General features: G+C 34.8%; 1 protein-coding gene across 2 annotated transcripts; it reads left to right on the top strand.

Annotated features, from left to right (window-relative positions):
- Window positions 1-1,908: 1,908 nt before the first annotated feature.
- On the top strand, window positions 1,909-27,308 carry SULT1E1 (sulfotransferase family 1E member 1). Of its 2 annotated transcripts, none has more exons than XM_004268342.3 (8): window positions 1,909-2,012; window positions 5,883-6,044; window positions 7,861-7,986; window positions 8,987-9,084; window positions 19,141-19,267; window positions 21,397-21,491; window positions 24,382-24,562; window positions 26,451-27,308. In XM_004268342.3, exons 2-8 carry the CDS (start codon window positions 5,894-5,896, stop codon window positions 26,561-26,563), a joined length of 891 nt encoding a protein of 296 aa, XP_004268390.2. In that variant the 5' UTR covers window positions 1,909-2,012; window positions 5,883-5,893; the 3' UTR covers window positions 26,564-27,308. The 2 variants fall into 2 exon arrangements, with proteins under 2 accessions (XP_004268390.2, XP_049565473.1); XM_049709516.1 differs by lacking the exon at window positions 1,909-2,012 and adding an exon at window positions 2,195-2,705.
- Window positions 27,309-27,756: the final 448 nt, after the last annotated feature.

Raw genomic sequence — 27,756 nt, forward strand, 5'->3', positions numbered from 1 at the left:
GGTAGTGTATTTATGTCGTAGGGCTGGATATTAATACCTTTTACAATTAACAACCACAGTTCTCTTAACTCCTTTTTTTTCTTGAACACATGAGCCACTTTCATTCAGTTAATATGCATTCAATGCCCAGCCTGCTAAATGCCATGCAGTGAGCTAATTACAGAATAGCACTCTGTTTTAAATGTATACACAGACTAATAAGGGAGTTGGACAAGTAAATTTTAATTATGGCACAATGAGGTAAATGCTAAATAGGATGCGGTGCAAGGTTTCAAAGGTCACTTGGAGGGATATTCAGTCTTGCAAGAGTCAGGAAAAGCCTCTCAAAGACAGTGCAATCAAATTAGAGTCAAGAGACAAAGGAGAACTAATCAGGCTTTGAACTAACTGGGTTGGAGGTATTGATGGGGGTATAAGGTGGGAGCAAAGGAGAATATCCTCAGCGGAAGACAGAGTAGGTGCAGAGACATGAAAAGAAAAAAATGTGAAGGATTCATGCGTTCCAAAACCCTTGGACTTTTTTTGAATTGAAGTAGAGTTGAGGTAAATATTATATAAGTACAGGTGTACAATATAGTGAGTCACAATTTTAAGGGTTATACTCCATTTATAGTTATCATGAAATATTGGCAATATTCCTGGTGTTGTACAATATATCCTTGTAGCTTATTTTATACCTAACAATTTGTAACTCTTAAGCTTCTATGCCTATCTTTCCCCTCCCTCCTTCCCTCTCCCCACTGGTAACAGCTAGTTTGTTCTCTATATCTGTGAGTCTGCTTTTTTTTTTTGTTATATTCACTAGTTTGTTGTATTTCTTTAGATTCCACATATAAGTGATGTCATACAGGATTTGTCTTTCTGTCTGACTTACTTTACTTAGCATAATGCACTCCAAGTCCATTTTTCTCATTCTCTTATCTAAATTCCGATGGTGCCAATGGTGCCAATGGCTAACTACCTGGAAATTTCACACTACATCATTGAACATGTGACTGGGAGCAGAGAGAAGTGAGATTTTAAAAATAATAATCCAGGGGCTTCCCTGGTGGCGCAGTGGTTGAGAGTCCGCCTGCCGATGCAGGAGACACGGGTTCGTGACCCGGTCCGGGAAGATCCCACATGCCGCGAAGCAGCTGGGCCCGTGAGCCATGGCCACTGAGCCTGCGCGCCCGGAGCTTGTGCTCTGCAACGGGAGAGGTCACAACAGTGAGAGGCCGGCGTACCGCAAAAAAATAATAATAATAATAAATAAATAAAAATAAAATAATAATAATCCAAAGGTGAGTGCCGTTTACATTCTTTCCTTAGCTGTCACCTGTTTTTGATTTTCAGGGATGCTTAAGAGTTAAAGGCAAAGATATTTAAATAGAAAGTGTTTTCCAAGTGACTTAGGACACAAGCAAGTACTACAATGCCTTCTTTGACAGGTCTCCCTAAACTAATCTAGGTCTCCTGATCCAGGGTCCTCGATGCCCTCCTGTTTCTTCTCTGTTTCTTACTCCCCTATTAAGTTTATTCTCTCAAAGATCAAGCGCGCCTATTTGATTATTCATCAGTGAATGAGTAAGGGACGCTGTCTTCCAAGCTCTCTTATACTCTGTTGCATCATGTTTACATTTTTCTCCCTCTTCTTTGCCTTCACTTCCTCTCCCTCCTTCTCCTCAACCCACAGATGGCTATTGGCAGATAGAAATTTGATAATGAACCAAGAATGAAAAATAACAGAAGAATTTCTACATCTCTGTATGAATAAACATGACTCTGTGTGGCTCACTGCATCTGCAGGTATGATTCCATATTTGTATTACTCCGTTGCAACACAAACTCCAGAAAGCCTAGCCCTGCAGATTAATCTCCGCCTCCTTCTCTGGCATTCAGAATAAAAGCTCACCAGAAACATTCCAAATGCACAGTAGTTCTCATCTTTTTTTGCAGCTTGAAACCTGAGTGGAGATTTGAAGAAAACTGGATTGGATCACCAAGTTTCTTTCACAGGACCATCTGGACAGGTTTTATCTCATTATTGCTGACATTAATATTTAGATTTTAGATATAGCAAATACAGAATGCAAATTATTTATTACAAAACTGTTTTAAAAAGGAAATATAGAGATAATGAAGTTTTTAATCAATATTTTAGTCACTTAATAATGTACAACATGTAAAGCTTTATTAAATCACTTATTTATCATTAAAAATAATATCTTGTATTTATATAATGCTTTGCTGTTTAAAGAGTTTTAACATAAAACTACAGTATCCTAATTGCCTTGTAAGTCCTGCATGTTGGACATGTTCTCTATTTTACTGATAAGAAAACAAAGCAACAGAGTAGAAAAGTTAGAGGGGAGACTGAATTCTAGTCAGGTGTTTACTTCTGTGAAATATATCAGAAGTCTATTACCACTAGAGGCCTTGAAAATATTACTATCACTTTTAAGTGAGAGATATCAGATACACAAGAGCAGAAATCCAAGTCCTTGGTAAGTTGTTGACAGGTAGACCATTGTCAGGATAGTACTTATTTTATCTAGGAGACTTTAGTGGAACCTAGAGAGCCCGAAGAGATTTGATCTAACAATTAAATAATTGAATTTAATGAGGATTTTTTAGCATCTATTTTGTGACACAGTGCTGAGGTTCTGGATAGAATGATGTACAAGAGGATATTCTCTACTTTCAGCCACTTTGCTCAAATCCAAGTAAGTCGAAGAAGGTGAGGCTGAAGTGAGCTCTTTGCATCTACACTCACCCTGGTATTCAGCACTTATCACTGGGTTTGGTAACAACAGAGGAACTCAGACAGAGAGTACTTGCTGAATTAAAGGCAGATTGAGAGTGGAGGAGGGGAGGATGGAGAAACACAGAAAGAAAAAGAGGAAGGAAAGAAGAAATAAAAGAGAAAGAAGAAATATTTCTTCCTTCAACTGAATTTATGAATCACAGTTTTAATAATTTTTGTTGGTGTTTCTAGACACCAGTAACCTACATACTCAGTTAGGAAATGAAATTGACAGTTTCTAACTGAAATAGGTCTTTTGAGAAAGAAAAAAGCAGCTAGAGGTGAATCTATACATTGTGATGTGAGATAATTTACTAAAAGAAGTTAGGTAAACAAAGAAAGAGATTTTATTATATGCCACCTAGTTTAACTCAGATTCAAATTGACCATGAAGGGTCAGCCAGAAGTCAGTCAACTGTTTGATAATAAATCAGCTACTCCCGATTGACTATAAGCCAATTCTTACAAACTTGGCAGAACATCAAGAAAGTTGTTCACATGAATAAACAAATCAACAGACAGGGCAAGGGATGCCTTCCTCACACAGTTTTTTCTAGTGATTATATGAACAATAGACTTCTATGCAAACCAGTAAGAAAGTTAAAGACAACTGGAAATACATGATGGGAAAACTGCAGATATCTTCAATTTATAAATAAATAATAAATTACTAGCTATACATCAGTTAGGACAAAACAACACTCCTGATGGGCAAAATTGATCAAAATGATTAAAAGAACCAATAAACTTAAGAAATATGAAAAATTATAAAATATCTATGAAATACAGATTTTAAATAATATATATTCAATTATGAAAGATTGCAACAATTAAATTTCCAATACTGATGATGCAGTGAGAAAATAGGCAATTTCATATACCGCGCAAATGTGCACACTCCTTTAGTGATTTGTTAAAGACAATTGCCAATTTCTTAAGTGTGTATACCTTTTACTTTGGCAATTCCATCATCACTGCAAAGATAAGTGTGAAAAGACATATGCTCGAAGAAATTTGTTGCAGTACCATTTATATTGGAAAAAAGGAACAACAGGGATTCCCAACAATAAAGAGTTGTATCATCTATGTTACATCCATACTATGGATTGCTATGTGTTATTTATAAGAATAAAAACAGAATTTATGTACCAGCAGCAAAATATGTTCACATCATACAGTTCAGTATAAAAATAGATTACAAATGAATGTAAAATAGAATACAAATTAAACTACATTCATAAGTGTATAGATTTTATATATACTTAAATATTTAGAAACATAAAAACAGCATTATTAGGAATGATCATGTCTTATGTGTAGAATAAAGAGAGCACTTTCATTTTCTCTATATCACTTAATGTTTTCAACGTGTCAAAAATAAGGATATTTATATGTGCATGTTTACATGGATGCATGAATGTGTGCGAATTTATCCTTCTTTGTGTAAAATGGATATGGTTCAATCCTCAAAGAGTCTCCTGCAGGACAAACTTAACCTAATCTATAATGATGTCTGCTTTTTCATAGAACCTTATGACATATGCATAACGTTTTAAAATAAAACTTTTCATGTCTGGCAAAAAGTGTCTAATAAATAACATCCATTTTCTTTCCTAGGGTGGTTGTAGAAAAAAAATAGGCACTTCTTACAGTGAGGCCAGCTGGAAGGCTATTTTCATATTCAGTCAGTAGTTGTTGAGCTTCCTAACTAGGGCAGTGACCATGAAGATAGAAAAAAGAAGAAAATAATGGAGATGGAATCAATGGGTTTGAGTGCCTGGTGCTAGTGGGGGAGAGATGGGAGGTAACATCTGAAAGTTTTCATCTCCACTGTTTAGCCTGAAATGTAGTAGGGGAAACACTACCAGAAGGAGCTTTCAGTGTAAGTCAGTGGTCTAAATACTTGGTTTGATTTGTAGGTCACATCTTTCTAAAATTTTACCATCAGTTATTTCTTCCTTTGGGTTAATGCATTTGTTACAATATCTGCTAATTTCACTTCCTCTTTACAGTGTACTTCTCATAGTTTGGGATGCTCTGTATTAAAGGAAACACATTAGGTGACTAAAAGAACTACTGCCTCCAAGAGGCTCCTGTTATGGTATGAACTTTCTGAAAAAGACACTAAAAGCCACAGCAGTCACAAATGTATAGGGGTATAACAACTTATCTGGCAGTTTTTTGGGCAAGGGTGGATATTAGCTGTAATGCTAATATCAAAGAAGGGCAACATTTGTTGAGATACTATATCACAAACTCAGAACGGGGTAAGTTTGGGGAGTAAAAATGTAGTGAAAGAAGTTGAAAGCCAATAAAGGAAAGTGTGCTTAATTAAAAATTTTAAGGCTAACTCTGAACATGAAATGATTTAACATGGGATCAGGAGAGGAACTGTCAATGATAACCATGTTGTTTAACCTTATAATTGTCACACAAGTCACTCAATGGGAGTGTCGACTTCTTTACTGATCAAGTGAGAGAGAAAAGTATAAGTAATGCTAGGGGTCACACAGGAATCTTCTCTACCCTCAAGAATCCGTCTTAGACGTATCCATTACAGTGTCATTAATTTCATCTTCTTTTTAATACACTCAACAAGCATTTGATTTTTTTTTTTCATTAAATGAAACATATTCAGGACCTAAGGAAGCTCTGACTTTGATATTTGGCAATAGCTATCAAATGTGACCATCAATCTTTATTGTTACTTAATGTATACAGAATTAATCAAAGTGATTATTTGCCAAAGTATTGTTGTATTTTCTCAATCTCTTAGTTTTTTTATATGCCCCATCAATTTTGACAGAGAAATCGAAGGCTCTGTTGAATGTATCACACATTTTGTACATAGTTTTGAAACATCTTACTTTATTGTGCTTTGTACTTATTCTTTCATATGTTAGACTTATTAATAGGATTAGAAACTCTTAAAACACCAAGGCTATGTTATATCCTTCTTTAATATGCATTTACCCCATATGCTCAACAGCTAAGAAATGCTAGACACCCAAGAGAAACTCAATGTACAGGGCTATTATTAATGTTAAAACATTTTAAAGTACATACAAAGTGGAAAGCATACCTTTTTTTCTTTCAGTGTACCACTCTATGATGAATTCTTCCAAACCTGCCTATTTAGATTACTTTGGCAGAATCCATGGAATTCTACTGTATAAAGAATTTATCCAATATTGGCATGATGTGGAGGCATTTGAGGCAAGGCCAGATGACCTTGTCATTGTCACCTATCCCAAATCTGGTAAGTCTCTTTGTTAGGTCAAAGTTTTTCCCTTTTCACCTAGAAATGACAAACCCACCTTGACTGGTAAATATTGAGCCATTCACCCCTCCCACACTCATTCTCTATATTAAATAAGGACAGATATAGCAGTTTTGGTATAGACATACAAAAAGTGGCATACGATAGCTCTATTCTAAGACCACAATCTGTACCTATAATTTGAGCAGCACATTGACAAATGGGTATTGTTGACCACTTTAGGAAATCACATAATATAGATGGATGAATATGGAACCATAACTAAAATTTAAAACTACCCACTGTGTTTACCTTATTTCATTATTGTCATTGTTGTATAGACAAAGTATAAGCAATTTTCACAGATTTTTTAAAACTTAACACTTTTTCAGCTAACCAGCTCCTCTTTATAAAGTCCATCTCTGAAACTCTATTTGCAAGCAATGTCTTTTTTCCTGAAATTAGCTTGTTAGTCATAACTCTGGAGTCTTACAATCCTAGATCTTTAGAAATTAGAAAGGTCCAGTACAGACTTCTTCTCTATCTTCTCTATCTCTATCTTCTCTAACTGTTCCAATTAACACAAGTATGTCAAACACTAAATATGTCTTTGACTACTCTGACTGTAAAGAGCTCCTGCATTTCTCTTTCTTGTCTAGATCTATGTCAGCACAAAACCAGTCACATGAAGAGGACACCTGAGAGCTACTCCAGAGTCAATTTCTCTTACTTCTGCATCTCCCATATTCAGTCAATCAATGTGTTTTGCCCTTTTAGTCTCTTAGATATGCCTCACAGTCAGTCTCTTACAGGTCTCTTGTCACCTTTCTTATTGACCCCTCACTCCATTGTTTTATTTACTTTGGCTCTAGAGGAATTCTTCCAAAATATAACCATGATAATCTTGCTTTCTTGCTTAATGTATGCTAATGCCTTTGAAAAACTTTTAGAAAACAACTTGAACTCTAGTATGAACTACAAGGCTTTTTAGGCTCAGTGTGTGGTTGCTACTGTAAGCTCATCTCCACACATCCCTTCAGGTAGCCTCTGATTTAGTCTTTATAATCTACATCCAATTTGTTTCCTTGCCTCTTTACTATTTGTAAGTATCTGGCCTTTGATTAAGAAAAACAAACCAACAGATTTTCTGTCTGGTAGACCACTTTCCTACCTTACAAAACTTGTGAATTTATGCCAATTGTTTGTTAAAGCTAAGCTCAATTATCATGGTATCTTGAAGGCATTTCTTGTGGAAACATCACGGCAGCAGCAGAAGCACACAAAGTTCCTCCTTTAAAGTCCTTTGAATCCCTGTGACCATCTGTATTACAACATCTTAAGGAAAAAGAAGTGTTGTAATTTTTGAGCATTCTTTCTGACTTTTCAGAGGGCCTTTGAACATCACAGGACAAGGACCAGATTTATTCTTTTCTATATACTCTGTAGTAGGACTCAACCTGAGGCATAGAAGCTATCTAGAAAATTTGTGGATGAAAGCATGGTTACTTTTTAGATGTAAAAATTTAGTTCCAAGACTGTTATCAGATTGTACAATGTCACAATTCATCATCGACACATTCAGATTTCTACCACAGGTGTATCTTATTACAATGTTCTTTATTTATTGATGCTATGTTAAGATCCTATAAGATTAAATTTTAGAGGAAATATTTCTTGAGTCCTGTGGTTATTCTGGCATCTTTCAAATACTATTGCATTGGTAACTTCCTACTTTATCCAACTATAAATCTATCACTCCCTGCATCATCAGCTATGCATCATCAGTGGGAGACTCAGATTTGTTTAATTTTTTCAGGCACAACATGGGTTAGTGAAATTGTATACATGATTTATACAGAGGGTGATGTGGAAAAGTGCAAAGAAGATGCCATTTTTAATCGAATTCCTTACCTGGAATGCAGAACCGAAAAGGTGATGAATGGTAATGCTTAAGTTAATTTTAAAAGCTATATACACATATTTTAAGTGTGGATGTAAATGGTGCAAGGAAAGAGACTATAAGCAAAAGTGGCAATTAGTATTATGTCTTCTACATAAGAAAGAATGTAAATTTAATTTTAAATCTTGACAGAGTTTATGGTATAGCATATGCCTGGAATAGAGAGAATAGGATAGCTCTGACATGCTTTCAGCAGAGCCTAGTAATATGTGAGCATTTATCTCTTTATGAGATGTATGCAACAGTACTTTAAATGCCAGGAAGATATCCATAAAATTTTCAAGGATATATGCAAAAATATTTTTATCACAGATTCTTTTAATATTATGAAAAATTAGAAACAATATATATGTTAATCAACAAAAGAAGAGTTAAAAGTGATATGAAATCATTAAACATGTTACAATGACATATATTTCTTGACATTGAAGTGTTACTATAATATATCGAGAAAAATGCAATTAGGGGACTTCCTTGTCTGTCCAGCAGTTAAGACTTCACCTTCCAATGCAGAGGGTGCGGGTTTGATCCCTGGTCAGGGAGCTAAGATCCCACATGCTTCACGGCCAAAAAACCAAAACATAAAACAGAAGCAATATTATAACAAATTAAATAAAGACTTACAAAAATGGTCCACATGAAAAAAATCTTAAAAGAAAAGAAAAATGCGATCAGAAGATATTAAATATTTCATCTGTGTGTGTGGTATTTGTATGGCTGTGAGTCTGGGCGTATAGACATCTTTGTATGGAAGGATGCTTACCAAAACGTTAATAATGATTTTTTTCAAAGGTGAAATTTTATTTGATCTATTTTTTCTCTATAATTTTCTCTACCTAAACTTCTGTCATAGTGAATATGTATTATTATTATGAAAACGATATAGAGTATATAGTTACTTTTATTTTTTTAATCTATGAAAATCCATATAAATATTTATAATTTTTGAAGTTGTCTAACTTTTGTTTTTTTAAAAAATTAGGAGTAAAACAATTAAAACAGATGGCATCTCCTAGAATAGTGAAGTCTCATCTGCCACCTGAGCTTCTTCCAGCCTCATTTTGGGAAAAGAACTGTAAGGTAACCAGAGTAAAGTGTTATTAGAACTTCACTGAACTCAAAGAATTTTACAATGATAAAGTTATGTAACATCCTAACTGTGTCTTATACACACTTGTTTACTTATTCCTTCATTGAATCTATAGACATTTTTAAAATGTGGATCATAGTCAGTATAGTCAAAGAGTTTAGATTTCAGTTCTAACTCCAGAGGTAATTCTGAGAAAAACAGGTAAACTATCTAAGCTTCAGTTTCCTCATCTATAAAAGAGAGATAATAATTGCATTCCGCATAAAGTTGTTATAAGGATTAACTAAAATAATTCTTGTAAAGTGCTTAACATAGTACCTAGCATGTTATAAATAATATATGGTAGCTACTTTTGTATTTGCTGTTATTAGTAATTGCATTCAATATACTCTTTTTGAAAACTATTGTGCTTGGCATTGTGAGGCATGCAAATGAACTGGACAAGGACAAACCAGATAAAAATAACATAATAATTATTTACTGAGTGCCTATCCTGAGCCAGCAATATGACAATTAATAAGATGCATGCAATCCTTGTCTTCATGGGCACATGGTCCACAGGGGGAAAGTGACAAATAAAGAAACAATACATAAGGTACTATAAGTCAAGTAAGAGAAGAATTCTAGCCCAGACATTGAGGGCAGAGAAGTTATCCAGGAGCAAGTAACATCTCAGTTGATATATGAAGGATGTATAGGAATTAGTCTATATAATCCCAGAGGCAACCCAAGGTGGGATGTGAAACCAGTTCAATTTAGCTGGAAAGCTGAGTGTCCATACTGGCTGGATGAGTGAAGGGAGATAAGCTGGGTTTGTTTATAACAGATATGGAAGCCAATTTAGAAAGTTTGGGTTCCACTTTGATGATAATGAGGAGTTACAGCCATATTAAGCTGCTGATTTATATGATCAATTTTGCTTTTTAGAAAGAATAATACATGGAATCCTAAAGTACAGGCAAAACATTGTCTTAAAACACTGAAGCCATTTCTCAAGACCTTACTAGCTTTATTAGGACACACTATGACCCATACTAAACATATAAGATATTAAAGTACTATGCGTAGTCATTATTGACAAAAAGGGGATCTGAGTCATGAAACATTTCCATTTTGTACACTGACGTAACAGGGCATATATGACATTTTCTGGAGATCCATGGTGCAAAATTTTTAAGATTCCAATGGTTTTTGTTTGTTTGTTTGTTTGTTTTTATCATAGGCAATCTTAGAAAGATCACATACATGGTGCTGAAATCATTCCATACACAAGAGCTCTCTCTTTAATAAACATTATTCATGTATCTTTTGGGAAACATGTGATTACTATTTTTTCAAGAGATTTGGCCAAGTTACTTTTTTTCTTTTGAGAATGGGATGAAGCCTTGATGTTACCCCTTTATTTATTTATTTTTAAAAATTAAAAAAGTATATTTTTTATAAATTTATTTATCTTTGGCTGTGTTGGGTCTTCATTTCTGTGCGCAGGCTTTCTCTAGTTGCAGCGAGCGGGGACTACTTTTCATTGCAGTGCACAGGCTTCTCATTGCAGTGGCTTCTCTTGTTGCAGAGCATGGGCTCTAGGCTCGCAGGCTTCAGTAGTTGTGGCATGTAGGCTCAGTAGCTATGGCACATGGGCTTAGTTGTTCCATGGCATGCGGGATCTTCCCAGACGAGGGCTTCAGCCCATGTCCCCTGCATTGGCAGGTGGATTCTTAACCACCGTGCCACCAGGGAATTCCCCCCCTTTACTTTTAAATGAAAATACATACTGTACCTTTATAATAGCCTCAGTCTTCACAAAACTGCTGATCATCTCAGAGATCATCAAAGACTAGGAGACAACTGGATGGATTCACATCCTGAGTACTTCCAGGGTGATTCACTGGTAGACAAGAAGAGAAGTGGATTGAGACTCTTAGTAAAAGTGTGTTTGGAGTGTTGGACTAGAAACTTTAAGTGATAAAAAAGAAGAAAGTAAAAAAAAAAAAGGGAACAGGCTAATAGATAAAAGAAACAATTGAGGCCAATAAACTTGAGAACTTGGAGTTGTTGCAGAAGAGGTATATTCCTGATAAGAAAGAAAGAATAAAGAAACAGGACTGTCTTGGAAGAAAACATGGTGCTCAAGGACAAGCCTTCAGAAACTTTAGGGTACTGACAAGTTTCAAGATTTGGCTAAAAATATTGTTAGTTGAAGTAAAATAGAGGTAATGATCAATGACCACATGAACCTAGAGAATCAGATGGTTCATGCATACAGACACTAAAATTATACAGTGTGGTGAAAAGTTTTGGTATGGAGAGTAACACTATAAGGCAGGTGTTCAAATCTTCAGTTAAAACAAGGGAATGACCACAAGCTTAAAAATGTCACAGCTGGTTGAAGTATGAATTATTATAGGATCAGGGGGTTTTCAAGTGTAGGAATTTTAAGATAGATTATGATCCCAAGTGAATTGTGGGCAAACTAGAAACTTTGACTTGAGAGAAGTGAGTGGAAAGACCTAGATTTACCTCGAAGGCAGGAAGAGCATGTGCAGTGAAAAGTTAGGGAAGAGAATAGGATCTTCCAAAAAAGAGATAAGACAAACTGATGGAAGTTTAAGGAAAGAGGAATTGCTTTAACTTCCCACCTTCCCCCGCCCCACATCCTGGAGAATAAAAACTTTTATGGAGGACTTGGAGCAAAGGTTTAAATATGGATAGTATTTTTTTATTTAATTTAATTAATTTATTTATACAGCAGGTTCTTATTAGTTGTCTATTTTATACATATTAGTATATATAAGTCAATCCCAATCTCCCAATTCATCCCACCACCACCCGCACCCTGCTTACCCCTCTTGGTGTCCATATGTTTATTCTCTACATCTGTGTCTCTATTTCTGCCTTGCAAACCGGTTCATCTGTACCATTTTTCAAGATTCCACATATATGCGTTAATATAGGATATTTGTTTCTCTCTTTCTGACATACTTCACTCTGTATGACAGTCTATAGGTCCATCCATGTCTCTACAAATGACCCAATTTCGTTCCTTTTTATGGCTGAGTAATATTCCATTGTACCACATCTTTTTCCATTCATCTGTTGATGGGCATTTAGGTTGTTTCCATGACCTGTCTAATGCAAATAGTGCTGCAATGAACATTGGGATGCATGTGTCTCTTTGAATTATGGTTTTCTCTGGGTATACGCCCAGTAGTGGGATTGCTGGGTCATATGGTAATTCTATTTTTAGTATTTTAAGGAACGTCCATGCTGCTCTCCATAGTGGCTGCATCAATTTATATTCCCACCAACGGTGCAAGAGGGTTCCCTTTTCTCCACACCCTCTCCAGCAATTATTGCTTGTAGATTTTCTGATGATGCCATTCTAACCAGTGTGAGGTAATACCTCACTGTAGTTTTGATTTACATTTATCTAATAATTAGTGATGTTGAGCAGCTTTTCATGTGCCTTTTGGCCATCTGTATGTCTTCTTTGGAGAAATGTCTATTTAGGCCTTCTGCCCATTTTTTGATTGGGTTTTTGTTTTTTTTAATATTGAGCTGAATGAGCTGTTTATATATATTGGAGATTAATCCTTTGTCCATTGATTCATTTGCAAATACTTTCTTCCATTCAGAGGATTGTCTTTTTGTCTTGTTTATAGTTTCCTTTGCTGCACAAAAGCTTTTAAGTTTCATTAGGTCCCATTTGTTTATTTTTGTTTTTATTTCCATTACTCTAGGAGATGGGTCAAAAAAGATCTTGCTGTGATTTATGTCAAAGAGTGTTCTTCCTATGTATTCCTCTAAGAGTTTTATAGTGTCCAGGCTTACATTTAGGTCTTTAATCCATTTTGTTTTATTTATTTAGTTTATTTGTGTATGGTGTTAGGGAGTGCTCTAATTTCATTCTTTTACATGTAGCTGTCCAGTTTTCCCAGCACCACTTATTGAAGAGACTGTCTTTTCTCCATTGTATATCCTTGCTTCTTTTGTCATAGATTAGTTGACCATAGGTGCATGGGTTTATCTCTGTGCTTTCTATCCTGTTCCACTGATCTATATTTCTGTTTTTGTGCCAGTACCATATTGTCTTGATTAGTGTAGCTTTGTAGTATAGTCTGAACTCAGGGATCTGCTTCCTCCGGCTCCGTTTTTTTTCCCTCAAGACTACTTTGGCTATATGGGGTCCTTTGTGTCTCCATACAAATTTTAAGATTTTTTGTTCTAGTTCTGTAAAAAATGCCATTGGTAATTTGATAGGAATTGCATTGAATCTGTAGATTGCTTTGGGTAGTATAGCTATTTTCACAATATTGATTCTTCCAATCCAAGAACATACTATATCTCTCCATCTGTTTGTGTCATCTTTGATTTCTTTCATCAGTTTCTTATAGTTTTCTGAGCACAGATCTTTTGCCTCCTTAGGTAGGTGTATTCCTAGGTATTTTATTCTTTTTGTTGCAATGGTGAATGATATTATTTTCTTGATTTCTCTTTCTGATCTTTCATTGTTAGTGTGTAGGAATGCAAGAGATTTCTGTGCATTAATTTTTTTTTTTTTTGGTATGCGGGCCTCTCACTGCTGTGGCCTCTCCCGTTGCAGAGCACAGGCTCCAGAGGCGCAGGCTCAGCTTCCATGGCTCATGGGCCTTACCGCTCCATGGCATGTGGGGTCTTCCCGGACCGGAGCATGAACCCATGTCCCCTGCATCGGCACGCGGACTCTCAACCACTGCACCACCAGTGAAGCCCTGTGCATTAATTTTGTATCCTGCTACTTTACCAAATTAATTGATTAGCTCTAGTAGTTTTCTGGTGGCATCTTTAGGATTCTAAATGTATAATATCATGTCATCTGCAAACAGTGACAATTTTACTTCTTCTATTCCAATTTGTATTCCTTTTATTTCTTTTCCTTCTCTGATTGCCATGGCTAGGACTTCCAAAACTATGTTGAATAATGGTGGCAAGAGTGGATATCCTTGTCTTGTTCCTGATCTTAGATGAAATGCTTTCAGTTTTTCACCATTGTGTATGATGTTTGCTATATGTTTGCCATATATGGCCTTTGTTTTGTTGAGGTAGGTTCCCTCTATGCCCATTTTCTGGAGAGTTTTTTTTTTTATCATAAATTGGTGTTGAATTTTGTCAAAAGATTTGTCTGCATCTATTGATATGATCATATGGTTTTTATTCTCCAGCTTGTTAATATGATGTATCACATTGATTGATTTGTGTATATTGAAGTATCCTTGCCTCCCTGGGATAAATCCCACTTGATCGTGGTATATGATCCTTTTAATGTATTGTTGGATTCTGTTTGCTAGTATATTGTTGAGGATTTTTGCCTCTATATTCATCAGTGTTATTGGTCTGTAATTTTCTTTTTTTTGTAATATCTTTGTCTGGTTTTGGTATCAGCGTGATGGTGGCCTCATAGAATGAGCTTGGGAATGTCCCTTCCTCTGAAATTTGTTGGAAGACTTTGAGAAGTATGGGTATTAGCTGTTCTCTAAATCTTTGATAGAATTCACCCGTGAAGCCATCTGGTCCTGGACTTTTGTTTGTTGGAAGATTTAAAATCACATTTTCAATTTCATTACTTGTGCCTGTTCTGTTCATATTTTCTATTTCTTCCTGGTTCAGTCTTGGAAGGCTATACCTTTCTAAGAATTTGTCCATTTCTTCCAGGTTGTCCATTTTATTGGCATAGAGTTACTTGCAGTAGTCTCATGATGCTTTGTATTTCTGTGGTGTCCATTGTAACTTCTCCTTTTTCATTTCTAATTTTATTGATTTGAGTCCTCTCCCTCTTTTCTTTGATGAGTCTGGCTAAAGTTTTATCAATCTTGTTTATGTTCTCAAAGAACCACGTTTTAGTTTTATTGATCTTTGCTATTGTTTTCTTTGTTTCTATTTCATTTATTTTTGCTTTGATTTTTATGATTTCTTTCCTTCTACTAACTTTGGGTTTTGTTTGTTTTCTTTCTCTAGTTACTTTAGGTGTAAGGTTACATTGTGTTTTGAGATTTTTCTTGTTTCTTGATGTAGGAATGTATTGCTGTAAACTTCCTTCTTAGAACTGCTTTTGCTGCATCCCATACATTTTGGATTGTCGTGTTTCCATTGTCATTTGTCTCTAGGTATTTTTTGATTTCCTCTTTGATTACTTCAGTGATCTCTTGGTTATTTAGTAACGTATTGCTTAGCTTCCACGTGTTTGTGTTTTTTATGTTTTTTTCCATGTAATTGATTCCTAATCTCATTGCACTGTGGTTGGAAAAGATGCTTGATGTGATTTCAATTTTCTTAAATTTATCAAGGCTTGATTTGTGACCCAAGATGTTATCTATCCTGGAGAATGTTCCATGTGCACTTGAGAAGAAAGTGTAATCAGCTGTTTTTGAATGGAATGTCCTATAAATATCAATTTAATCTATCTGGTCTATTGTGTCATTTAAAGCTTGTGTTTCCTTATTAATTTTCTGTCTGGATGATCTGTCCATGGGTGAAAGTGAGGCGTTAAAGTCCCCCACTATTGTTGTGTTACTGTCAATTTCCTCTTTTATAGCTGTTAGCATTTGCCTTTTGTATTGAGGTGCTCCTTTGTTTGGGTGCATAAATATTTTCAATTGTTATATCTTCTTCTTGGATCGATAACTTGATCATTATGTAGTGTCCTTTCTTGTCTCTTGTAACATTCTTTATTTTAGAGTCCATTTTATCTGATATGAGTATTGCTACTCCAGCTCTCTTTTGATTTCCATTTGCATGGAATATCTTTTTCCATTCCCTCACTTTCAGTCTGTATGTGTCCCTAGATCTGAATTGGGTCTCTTGTAGAAAGCATATAGATGGGTCTTGTTTTTGCATCCATTTAGTGAGCCTGTGTCTTTTGGTTGGAGCACTTAATCCATTCATATTTACGGTAATTATCAATATGTATGTTCCTATTACCATTTTCTTAATTGTTTTGGGTTTGTTTTGTAGGTCCTTTTATTCTCTTGTGTTTTCCACTTAGAGAAGTTCCTTTAGCATTTGTTGTAGAGTTGTTTTGGTGGTGCTTAATTCTCTTAGTTTTTGCTTGTCTGTAAAGCTTTTGATTTCTCCATCAAATTTTAATGAGATGCTTGCCAGGTAGAGTAATCTTGGTTGTAGGTTCTTCTGTTTCATCACTTTAAGTATATCATGTCACTCCCTTCTGATTTGTAGCGTTTCTGCTAAGAAATCAGCTGTTAACCTTATGGTAGTTCCCTTGTATGTTATTTGTCATTTTTCCCCTAATGTTTTTATAATTTTTCTTTGTCTTTAATTTTTGTTGATTTGATTACTATGTGTCTCTGCATGTTTCTCCATGGGTTTATCTTGCCTGGGACTCTCTGCACTTACTGGACTTGGGTGGCTATTTCTTTTCCCATGTTAGGGAAGTTTTCGACTATAACCTCTTCAAGAATTTTCTTGGATCGTTTCTCTCACTCTTCTCCTTCTGAGACCCCTATAATTCGAATGTTGGTGCATTTAATGTTGTCCCAGAGGTCTCTTAGGCTGTCTTCATTTATTTTCATTCTTTTTTCTTTATTCTGTTCCGCAGCAGTGAATTCCACCATTCTGTCTTCCAGGTCACTTATCCATTCTTCTGCCTCAGTTATTTTGTTATTGATTCCTTCTAGTGTATTTTTCATTTCAGTTATTGTATTGTTCTTCTCTGTTTGTTTGTTCTTTAATTCTTCTAGGTGTTTGTTCTTTAATTCTTCTAGGTCTTGGTTAAACATTTCTTGTATATTCTCAATATTTGCCTCCATTCTTTTTCCATGGTCCTGGCTCATCTTCACTATCATTATTCTGAATTCTTTTTCTGGAAAGTTGCCTATTTCCACTTCATTTAGTTGTTTATCTGGGGTTTTATCTTGTTCTTTAATCTGGTACATAGTCCTCTGCCTTTTCATTTTGTCTGTGTTTCTGTGAATGTAGTTTTCTTTCCACAGGCTCAGGATTGCTGTTTTTCTTGCTTTTGCTGTCTGCCCTCTGGTAGATGAGGCTATCTAAGAGGGTTGTGCAAGCTTCCTGATGGGAGGGACTGGTGGTAGGTAGAGCCGGGTGTTGCTCTGGTGGGCAGAGCTCAGTAAAACTTTAATCCATTTGTCTGCTGATCGGTGGGGCTGGGTTGCCTCCCTGTTGGTTGTGAGGCCTGAGGTGACCCAGGACTGAAGCCTACAGGTCCTTTGGTGGGGCTAATGGTGTACTTCAGGAAGGCTCATGCCAAGGAGTACTTCTGTTGCCAGTGTCCTTGTACCTACAGTGAGCCACAGATGCCCCCCACCTCTGCAGGAGACCCTCCAACACTAGCAGGTAGGTCTGGTTCAGTCTCCTGTGGGGTCAGTGCTCCTTCCCCCTGAGTCTTGATGTGCACACTACTTTGTGTGTGCCCTTCAAGAGTGGAGTCTTTGTTTCCCCCAGTTCTGTTTAAGTCTTGCAATCAAATCCCACTAGCCTTCAAAGTCTGATTCTCTGGGAATTCCTCCTCCTTTTCCCAGACCCCCAGGTTGGGAAGCCTGACGTGGGGCTCAGGACCTTCACTCCAGTGGGTGGACTTCTATGGTATAATTTTTCTCCAGTTTGTGAGTCACCCACACCCCATTTATGGGATTTGATCTTATTATGATTGCTCCCCTCCAACCATCTCATTTCAGCTTCTTTGTCTTTTGAGGTGGGGTATCTTTCTTTGTCTTTCTGTCTTCCTGTCAATGATTGTGCAGCAGTTAGTTGTGATTCTGGTGCTCTTGGAAGAGAGAGTAAGAACACATCTTTGTACTCCTCCATCTTAAACCAATCCATGGATAGTATTTTGAGATGCAGAGAATATTCAAGACAGAGGGAAAAGCATGAATAAAAAAAGGGATGAAAATTATGAAGTAAAGTGTTGGAAATAGTGGCAAAGAGTTCCATTCAGCTAATAGGCAAAAAGGACTAGGGAGAGTTTTAAGTAAGGTTGGAAAAGTTCAATATGGCTAATGATAGCTTTGATGAGAAAAGAAAGTTCGCTTTATTTACTGTAGCATTTGGAGCGTTTTATAGTGGGACCTTAAAAATGAAAACCATACTTCTTAGAGTAAACAAAAAGATTTCTTTAAAATTGTTTGAAAATGTATTAACTTTAGTAAGACAGGTTATGAGCCTAATCATATCCAGGAAAGAGTGGAGAGTCAAGAGCAGCCATTCCCAATGGCATTTCTCAGGTGCCTGAAGGAGGAAGTGGAAGACCAGAGAGATTAAGTTTACTTTTGCAGCTCTTTTCTGGCAGCACTGAGTGTCTGACCTAGAAAAGACTGTAACGATCTGATGTAACTCATTTGTTTAGTAGATAGAAAATGTAGGTCCAAAATGATTGGTGCTTTGCACAAGATGGTAGAAATTAGTGCCAGAACCAGCGTCTAAAACCAAGGCTTCCTGTCTGTTCATTTATTGATGTTTCCTTGCTATATAAAATGGAAACTAAACAAGGTGTGAGTGAAGATTATATTTTTTCACTGACAGCAACATGCACTTAAAAAGAACCTCATAAACATGATTTTTTCTTCAAGATTGCAAGCAAGAAAATAACAGGACTTTTTTATTTTATTGCTATAAGGAATAGTGGTGTAGCATAAAGGCCAGAAGACTTTTTACTCTCATTGGGTACATTTATTCTCAACCATGTATTCTGACTAAGCTTCAGTTTAGTTTCTGTACTTATAAATTGGGGATAATAATCTGCCTCATCCATTTTATATCAATGGAATTTGAGACACTCAAATGAAATATGTGAAATAAAAATGAATATGGCACAAAAATGAAAAGTGAGAGCTAACATTGAACAACAATGCAAAAGATGCTGTCACTTTAGATTATTTAAGGAGTTTTCTTCTTTATAATTTTATATATTTTATATATTTCTACAATAAATATGTGTTATGTTTATAGTTGAAAACATAAACATTTCCTTTTTAAATCTTGGTGAGACTATATTTGAAAAATATTAGCTGATTTAATATCTAATTTCATCTTCTTAGATCATCTATGTTTGCCGGAATGCCAAGGATGTGGTTGTTTCTTATTACTATTTCTTTTTAATGGTGACTGCTAATCCAGATCCTGGTTCTTTTCAAGATTTTGTGGAAAAATTCATGGATGGAGAAGGTATGAACAGTTTCTTTTTCTGAATTCTTTCAAGGTAAATGATACAAGACAAATGGCATCTCTGGGCAAAAATTTTTGTTGTCCGTTCTGGTCTGTTATCCTTCCTAGTCCTTAATTAAAACACAGAAATTCTAGAAGGCCTTGAACTTTAGAACAAGCATAGAGTTTCCAGATGCGGATGGAAAATTGCAGAACCTGGATACTCTAGTTTGGTGCCTACAAATAAGTATACAGATGTATGTGTGTCCAATTCTTTCTCATCTCTTTTTATTACAGAAGCACTTCATAGTGTGTTATTTCAACTTCATTGAACAAGAGGGGAAAAAGACAGAGGAGAGAAAATGTTCATTTGTTTCTAAGAAAAATTTCAGATACTACATGGGGCCAGAATTCACAAAGAAGTCTGAATATCTACAAAGTTCTTACTCATTCTAACTACTGTGCAGTCTGAATAATTCAACTAGATTTCTCAGAACAGTGTAAGAGTTACCTGAGCAGAAATTCTGGGAAATTTTGTCTTTTTATTTAACTCCCAACTAAAGCAACTTGAGTATTCAAATTTAAGAAATAAAGGGTTCAGGAGAATCTAGTATTAACTAAAGAAGGCCATTCTAATCCTGTAGTAATAATTGTAAGGAAAAAAGATAATAACACCATTTTTATATCCACAAAATTTAATATTGACTCAATGAAAATGTGGTATATGTGCATTATGCTTATCTCTACATTTGGAAAATTTTATGCTAAAGCATCATGAATAAAATACATGCCTCAAGATTATCAAACAGGTGTTATAAGGCAGAGAAAGATAATGTACCTCTGCAAAATGAACGAATAAGATCACTATAAAAATCATTATATGACTTTTTCTGTGAAGAAATAAATGTAACAAAACAGAAACAGACCTACCCACATATACAGAAAACAAACTAGTGTTTACCACAGGGGAGGGGGATAGGGAGGGGCAAAATAGATGAAGGGGATTATGAGGTACAAGCTGCTAGTTATAAAATAAATAAGTCACAGGGAAGTAATGGGCAACATAGGGAATATAGTCAATATTTTATTATAACTTTACGGTGTATAATCTATTAAAATATTGAATCACTATGTTGTACAACCACTATAATATTGTAAGCCAACTATACTAAATAAATAAATAAATAAATAAATAAATTGTCGGTAGAGTCAAAGAACAGAAGAGGTATGTAACGATTTAATGCAAAGCAGAGTACTTTGACTCACACATCATTATATTATCATGTCAGCTTTTTACTGGGTAAAATACTTGGATATATGTGAGAGAAGATGAGGGAAGAGAAAGGAAGAAACCGTATATGGTCATACCACATCATCTCCAAAATCTTCTAATTTTTTAGAGTGAGAATGATACTAAGCGTCCCTAAGAGGGCACCTCTTACCATTTAAACTGTGAGTGGTGTAACAAAAATTATATAGCTGCTAGCTTCAGTTACCAAAGCTAGTTTTTTTGTTTGTTTGTTTGTTTTTGCGGTACGCAGGCCTCTCACTGTTGTGGCCTCTCCCGTTGCGGAGCACAGGCTCCGGACGCGCAGGCTCAGCAGCCATGGCTCACGGGCCCAGCCGCTCCGCGGCATGTGGGATCTTCCCGGATCGGGACACGAACTCGTGTCCCCTGCATCGGCAGGCGGACTCTCAACCATTGCGCCACCAGGGAAGCCCCAAAGCTAGTTTTTAAATGGTACATATGAGACCTGGACTGAATTCTGATCATAATAATGTTGATAATTCCACTACTCAACTCATTTCACTAACAACCTGATTTCACAAACACACACACACACACACACACACACACCATTTTCAAAAATGCTTTCATAAGCTCTGAATCAAATGGATGGAGTCTTCCTTCACTTTTCCTCTGAGTCATAAACCATGTCATAATAATGAAAGTTGGGAATATGTTTCTGTATATAGTTTATTCAACATACTGTGCTGCTTTTGCTGCAGAGAAATTTGCTTCAGATGTGCAGCTGATCTCTAGTTTTCATTCCATGATCATTTATTTATATTTCTTTGTCTGAAGACTCATTTTCAAGCTATATAAAGATGATGCTATGTCCTCACATTATTTTTCTCTCTAATTTTAGTTCCTTATGGTTCCTGGTATGAACACACAAAATCTTGGTGGGAAAAGAGAGAGAATCCACAAGTGCTATTTCTTTTCTATGAAGACATGAAGGAGGTGAGAAACTCAAAACATATGGCAACTTAGTAATTCTCAAAATGTTAGAATTTGACACCATGGTAAATACAAAATTCTGCCTTTAAATAAATGATGCAGCCAACTCCAAAAGTTAAAATAATCCAGATACTTTAGCACAGATTTGAAGCTAGTAAATAAAAACCTTCTGTAAGTGAATACATATAAACCCAAGTCTCAAAAATTTACCAAAGATAAAAGAAGGAATTTGAGTTCATAAAACAAAACAACAACAACATGCACACACATATGCACACAAGGAATCACAATGGGCAAGAAGAGTTAACTGGTCTCCAAATCCATAGAGGTAGGAATTATCAGACAAGGACCATAAAATAACTATGCTGAACATATTTAAAGAAACAAAAGAAGAAATTAAAAATTTTACAAAGAAACAAGAGATTACTAAAATTGATAAAGCAGATTTTGAAAACCCCCCAGCAAAATAGAATTTCTAAAATAAATTTTAAAAACTAAAATTAGAAAATTAAAACATAGTTTAAATAACAGATAAGACATGGCTAAATAGTGAATTATTAATGTAGAAGATGATGCTGAGGAAAGTCCACAGGATGTACCACAGTGAGATAAACAGAATACTTCAGAAGAGGTAATGAATATATAAGATAGATTAACAAGGTCTCACATATATCAACTCAAACTTCCAGAAGAAGAGAGTAAAGAGAATGCTGGAACAACAATATGAAAAAGAGTGAGGACATCACAATTTCTTCATAATCTGGTTTTTTTCCAGCTTTTTTAATAATCAGGGTAATTCAAAATAAAAATTACTAGGATGCCTTTTCACATCCACCAGATTGACAGCAATTAAAAAGTCTGACAATAATAAATACCAGTCAGGATGTATGTTAGTGAGAAGTAACACATTTCTGTTAAGAGTATAAAAATATACAAACACTATGGAAACAACGTGTTACCTAGGGAGGGCAAACATGCACATAATTTAAGACTCAGGAATTCCACTAGTAGATATATGCTCTTGAGAAACACTGACTTGTGTGTAGTAGTTTATATATACAGCAACCTTCATAGCAGCATTCCCCATGACCATAAAAATTGGAAACAACCCAAATATACATATATTCAGGAATCAATACACGATATATACTATTATTCTACAATTAAATATTATATTGCAATGAAAAGGAATACATTTCAAATGTGCACATCAATTGGGTAAAACCAAACCATATGTTGTCTAGGGTTCCATACATGAGCCTCAAATCTACAGAGTAAAGCACAGGATTGATTAGGTCAATTTCAGGATAGCAAGTTTGTTGTTGTTTGTGGAAATTGGAATGGAGAATGAAAAGAATGAAGTTGGAAACTTGCAAATGGAAAAACTCAACCAATTATGAATGTCTTATTGCATACATTCGGTAGTAGGTAAGGGTGCTATATTGATTTTTATTCTTTAAAGCACATATGTGCACATATCAAATAATTTTAAAATGAAAGACAAATTATTGGGTCTTTTTATTAAAGGGTAAGAAATATCTTCTTTATTTATTTATTTATTTATTCTTTATTAGTACCAAGAAAGCAATTGATATCCATGTCTTATCCACATCTTTGCACAATTATTAAGATTCATGTGGCAGTAATTCTAGAGTTGTTTTGATGAGGACAAATTTAAAATAAAATCATAAGTATTATTTTAGAAACTGAATTATTACTTCTTGATAGAATTTAACACAGAACAAATTGGAATGAGAAGCAGCCATGATCTATAGTTTATTTTATTACTTAAATTTGTGTTCTGTAACGAGAATATTGAAGACAGTAAATTTAAAAGGCACACGAAAAAAATGTATTAGTTAATCCAACCATTTCACCCTTCCAAATTGTTCATGTCCATTTACTCCCTATTTTGGTCAAAAATGGCCGTGTTTATGTTTCTTCTCTATTTGAGTGAATGAGGAACAGAAGAATAAATGTTTTCTCTTGTTTCTACAACATATCAAGTAGAAAGAGAAAAAGACAGTAACCTTGTTATGTAGAGATACTACCTTTTTTTGTGGAAAACAAGTAAATAAAAAACGTGAGAATACGTATATGGTACAATGGATTTATATAGGGATTTATGGGAGCAAAAATAGAGTTATCTAACTCAAATTGGAATAGTCGAGGAAATTATCCCAAAGAAGGTGATACTTAAGCTGAAGTTTGACAGGCAAGCTGTAATTTGTAGAACAGAGAATTAGAGAACAGCATTCTGTGTAAAGGGAACTATACACCAGAATAAGCATTATAGTTGGTTTTGAGAATCGTTGCATTGAATGATTAAGCCGAATAATAGGGTATGCTATAGAAGTGACTAGAGATGGGGATGTTTGTAGCTATGGTTCATGAAAATCTGATATTGTTCCATGTTGAGTATTTGACTTTTTACACCCTTTCTTAATCTTTCTGGTTCCTTTGCTTCTCACTAGTTACATCAATAAATTAAAAGAAAATTGAAAGCTGTCTGCATATTTTCAACCTCAAACTTGATCTGTCAAAGGGGACTGTAGTCTTTAAGAGTGTATATTATATTCATAGATAGTATTTATTGAGCATGTATTATGCATAAATGACTAAAATAAATATTTTATAAACAGCATCTCATTTAGTGTTCTAAAAATCTTTGTAGTTTCTTTTATGTTCATTTTATGAATGAGGAAAATTATGCTTAGAGAAGTTAAAAAATACCACTTCCCCAAGAAATGTTTTTGCTCACTAGAATCCTAATTCCAATATCAGTGGGGGGAAGAGGAGGGAAGAAAAGTTTTCTTTCTGTGTCCTTTTTTATCCACAAAGTAATGTATTCAATTTTAGTAACTGAGTCTTCAAAATATTTTTTTCTTCTTAGAATATCAGAAAAGAGGTGATGAAATTGATAGAATTTCTGGGAAGGAAGGCATCAGACGAGCTTGTGGACAAGATTATAAAACACACTTCATTCCAGGAGATGAAGAACAATCCATCTACCAATTACACAATGCTACCGGATGAAGTCATGAACCAAAAAGTATCTCCCTTCATGAGAAAGGGTGAGATAGTCATGTTATTTGCCTCCATTGCTGCAGGAAATCATAAGTTGAAATAGTTATAGGCAAACATCTATTAAGGTCTATTCATGCCTGTGGACCCTGCTTGTTTTCTTCAGAGATGTTTCACATTTGAGTGACCAGTTCTGCAGAAGCATAAAATATTAGTACTACTACTAATAAATTACTATTACTTGTTGATTACTTTGTATATTCAGCAAATTATATTAAGAATGACCAGCAGCCACCCAGCCTCAGTACTAGCACTAATACCACACTCTACTAGCTATTACTTATTAAGTCTTTGTGCCTTGGTGTTGCATCACATACATCATATAAATTGTAAATTCTAATTTTTTTTAAATTCTAATGCAAGAGTTAAGAGAAAATTCTATTATAATCTAATTTTGAGATGAAGAAACAAGCTTAGAATAATTAGTCAGCTTTTCCTTAACCAAGTGGAAGGCATTTTTCAAGACTAAATGGCAAATTTCCAAACTTATCAAATTGTATACTTTAAATATGTACAGTTCTCTGTATATAAATTATACCTCAATAAAGTTGTTTTAAAAAAGACTAAGTTTCAAAACACTTAGTGGTAAATACAGCTTGGCTTAGCAAAAATATCAAAATACAATGAAGTGACATCTATTGGGAGGAGGCATGGTGGTCTTGATGAGATATAGTCAGTTTATAAATCCAAAGGCATGTAGGATATGCAGAGTATTGGGACATCCAGTCTTACTGATATGTGAAGCAGAAACAGAACAGAGAAAATCTTGCTCTTGGAACCAAATTGTCATTGAGAGGGTCAGGGATTTTTTAAACAATTGGAATAACAAACCTGCCACTGGGTGAAAATAGGGCACACATGAAAGAGAGTTAACATGCAGAGTATATTTAAATTATTGAATCCTCAGATTATCTCAGTTTCTTTTCCCATAATGTCCTCATATATTTTTAAGATAAAACAACAAACTTAAAATAATGGCCATGTTTGTAAAGGGCTTTGTACTGTTATACCTTCAGACCCCACATGATTCTCAAGACACATTTTCTATCTTCTGCTTTTTGGGTCTTGTCATTGGGAAAGTTTAGATCTCCTTGAGCTAACGGGGCAATTGAACAATTGATTAATTTAAAATACAAGGTGACTTCCTTCTGTCAGGGGAGGGTTGGATGTGATGAAAAGCAAAAAGAAGAGCCTGCTAGGCTATTGAAACACACAGGTGGGAAACGCTGAGGAGCTTCTCTGTAGCTGGCAGCAGAAATGGAGAGAAGGCAATGGCTATGAAGAAAGTCTGAATATAAATAAAGAATTAGATATTGTGGTTGAAGGATAACTGTTAAGTTTATGCAGTGGATACCTGCTGTTGCCATTAACCAGGTTATGGAAAAGGTCACCAATAAAATGCAATTTTGTAGGGAAGGAAATGAATTTATTTTTAAACTGGGTGAATTTGAGATGCTCGTATGGAATGAAAGTGGTCATATCAGGTAGGCACTTGGATATGAAGACGTAAGTCTGCATTTTAATATTATCAGCATGAAGATGATATTTAATATCTTGGGAGTAGGTAAAACATGGATCTCAGGAGCCCCAGCATTTCAGAGGAAATTGGAGAAGAAAAATTAAGTGAAGTATTGATAGCATAACGGGGAAGGTCAGAGAAATAAATTTGCTGTTTGTTTTGTTTTGTTTTAACAATCAGGACAAATCCTTGCTTGCACTCTCAAATATATAGTATTTATGGTATATATTTTATTTCTATAATTAAGGATTACAAGAATAAAATTTGATTAGTGTTAATGAAAGTGATGAATATTAGAAAATTTCATTATTCTGGCTGGAAGACATAATATTTACTGTTTTTTTTCTCTTTTGTTACAGGGATTGCAGGAGACTGGAAGAATTACTTTACAGTAGCCCTAAATGAGAAATTTGACATGCACTATGAGCAGCAAATGAAGGGGTCTACACTGAAGTTACGAACCGAGATCTAGGAAGGGTTTTCTTGACACATCTGAGATTAAAGTGTTCTTCTCATCATTCCTTACCTCTTTTATTTTAGACTGGTAGAGAGCGAGTCATGTGAAAGATCATGATCAGGTTCACATGATTATTGAGATCTTCATATAAAAAAGCAAGAAAGATTTTTTTCCCTGCTGTTATCTTTAAAATGTTTTTCCTTTTCTTTCTTTATTACAAATTATTACACAAATCTATAACCTATGAGAATGATGTAGGAACACACAAATTTTTGAAGTTGTTAAAGCCTCATCAAAAATAACCAAACATTCCAAATTCTTTAACTTTGTTGTTACTTTTTTCCATTCGTTAGTACATTTAGTATATATATATATATATATATATATATATACATTTATATACATATATGCATAAATATATATATTTACATGGAATTTGAAAATCTTGACAGAAAGAACTAAAGAATAAATAAATATGAGGGTATAAATAGATCTGTTATTTCCTTCCTGATATTTTCTTTCACTTTCTGCAAAATGGCTTAATTTGGAATTTACCTTAGTTTAATGTAAATTTGGGGCATAACAGAACTGATTTCCAGACCTTTATAAATAATCCCAACGAGTGTTATTTATGCTTGAATGTCTTTAGCTAATTTGATATAGTTATGCTTTAGTATTATTTCTGTCATATACACAAGATAATAAAATTAAGCTCTGTAAAGTTTTAAAGAACGTGATATATGCCAGTAAAATAAAATACAAACAAAAGTAAAAGAAGAATTATTTTTTTTTATTTAAACAATGTTGTTTTGGCTTATGTCTCCTATTTTTCTCTATTCTCTTGATCATTTTTTTCTATAGCATGTTTCTTTTAACAGTCAGTGCTTCCTTTCTCTAAATCAGAAGACACACAAGATCTTAAAAAATTCACTATGGGTCTTTAGTAGAATAGAATGTCATTACTTCCTAAACTCAAAGATCAAATCTAGGGAGAAAGTGATATATGTTTTCTTATTCTTTGGGGGAAAGGCTAGGAACTTCTCAGCCCCCTATTTAATAATTATGATTTTCAGAATAAAAGCTATTTTTTAGTGTAATATTTCTATGCATTATACAAAAATTGAAGAGTCTTGAAAACTTTTAAGATTTTGTTTGGGTTGAGGTGGTAATTAGAATCTCAGTCTCTGGAGGGAACAGCTGTTACATAC

This window comes from Orcinus orca, chromosome 4 (assembly GCF_937001465.1).
Source record: "Orcinus orca chromosome 4, mOrcOrc1.1, whole genome shotgun sequence".
Classification (NCBI taxonomy): domain Eukaryota; kingdom Metazoa; phylum Chordata; class Mammalia; order Artiodactyla; family Delphinidae; genus Orcinus; species Orcinus orca.

What these genes read in the sequence shown, in the direction of transcription:
- SULT1E1 (XM_049709516.1), top strand. An exon ending in TCTATGAAGACATGAAGGAG is followed by an intron (nt 21,492 to 24,381) that starts GTGAGAAACTCA and finishes TTTTCTTCTTAG; the next exon opens with AATATCAGAAAAGAGGTGAT. An exon ending in ATCTCCCTTCATGAGAAAGG is followed by an intron (nt 24,563 to 26,450) that starts GTGAGATAGTCA and finishes CTTTTGTTACAG; the next exon opens with GGATTGCAGGAGACTGGAAG.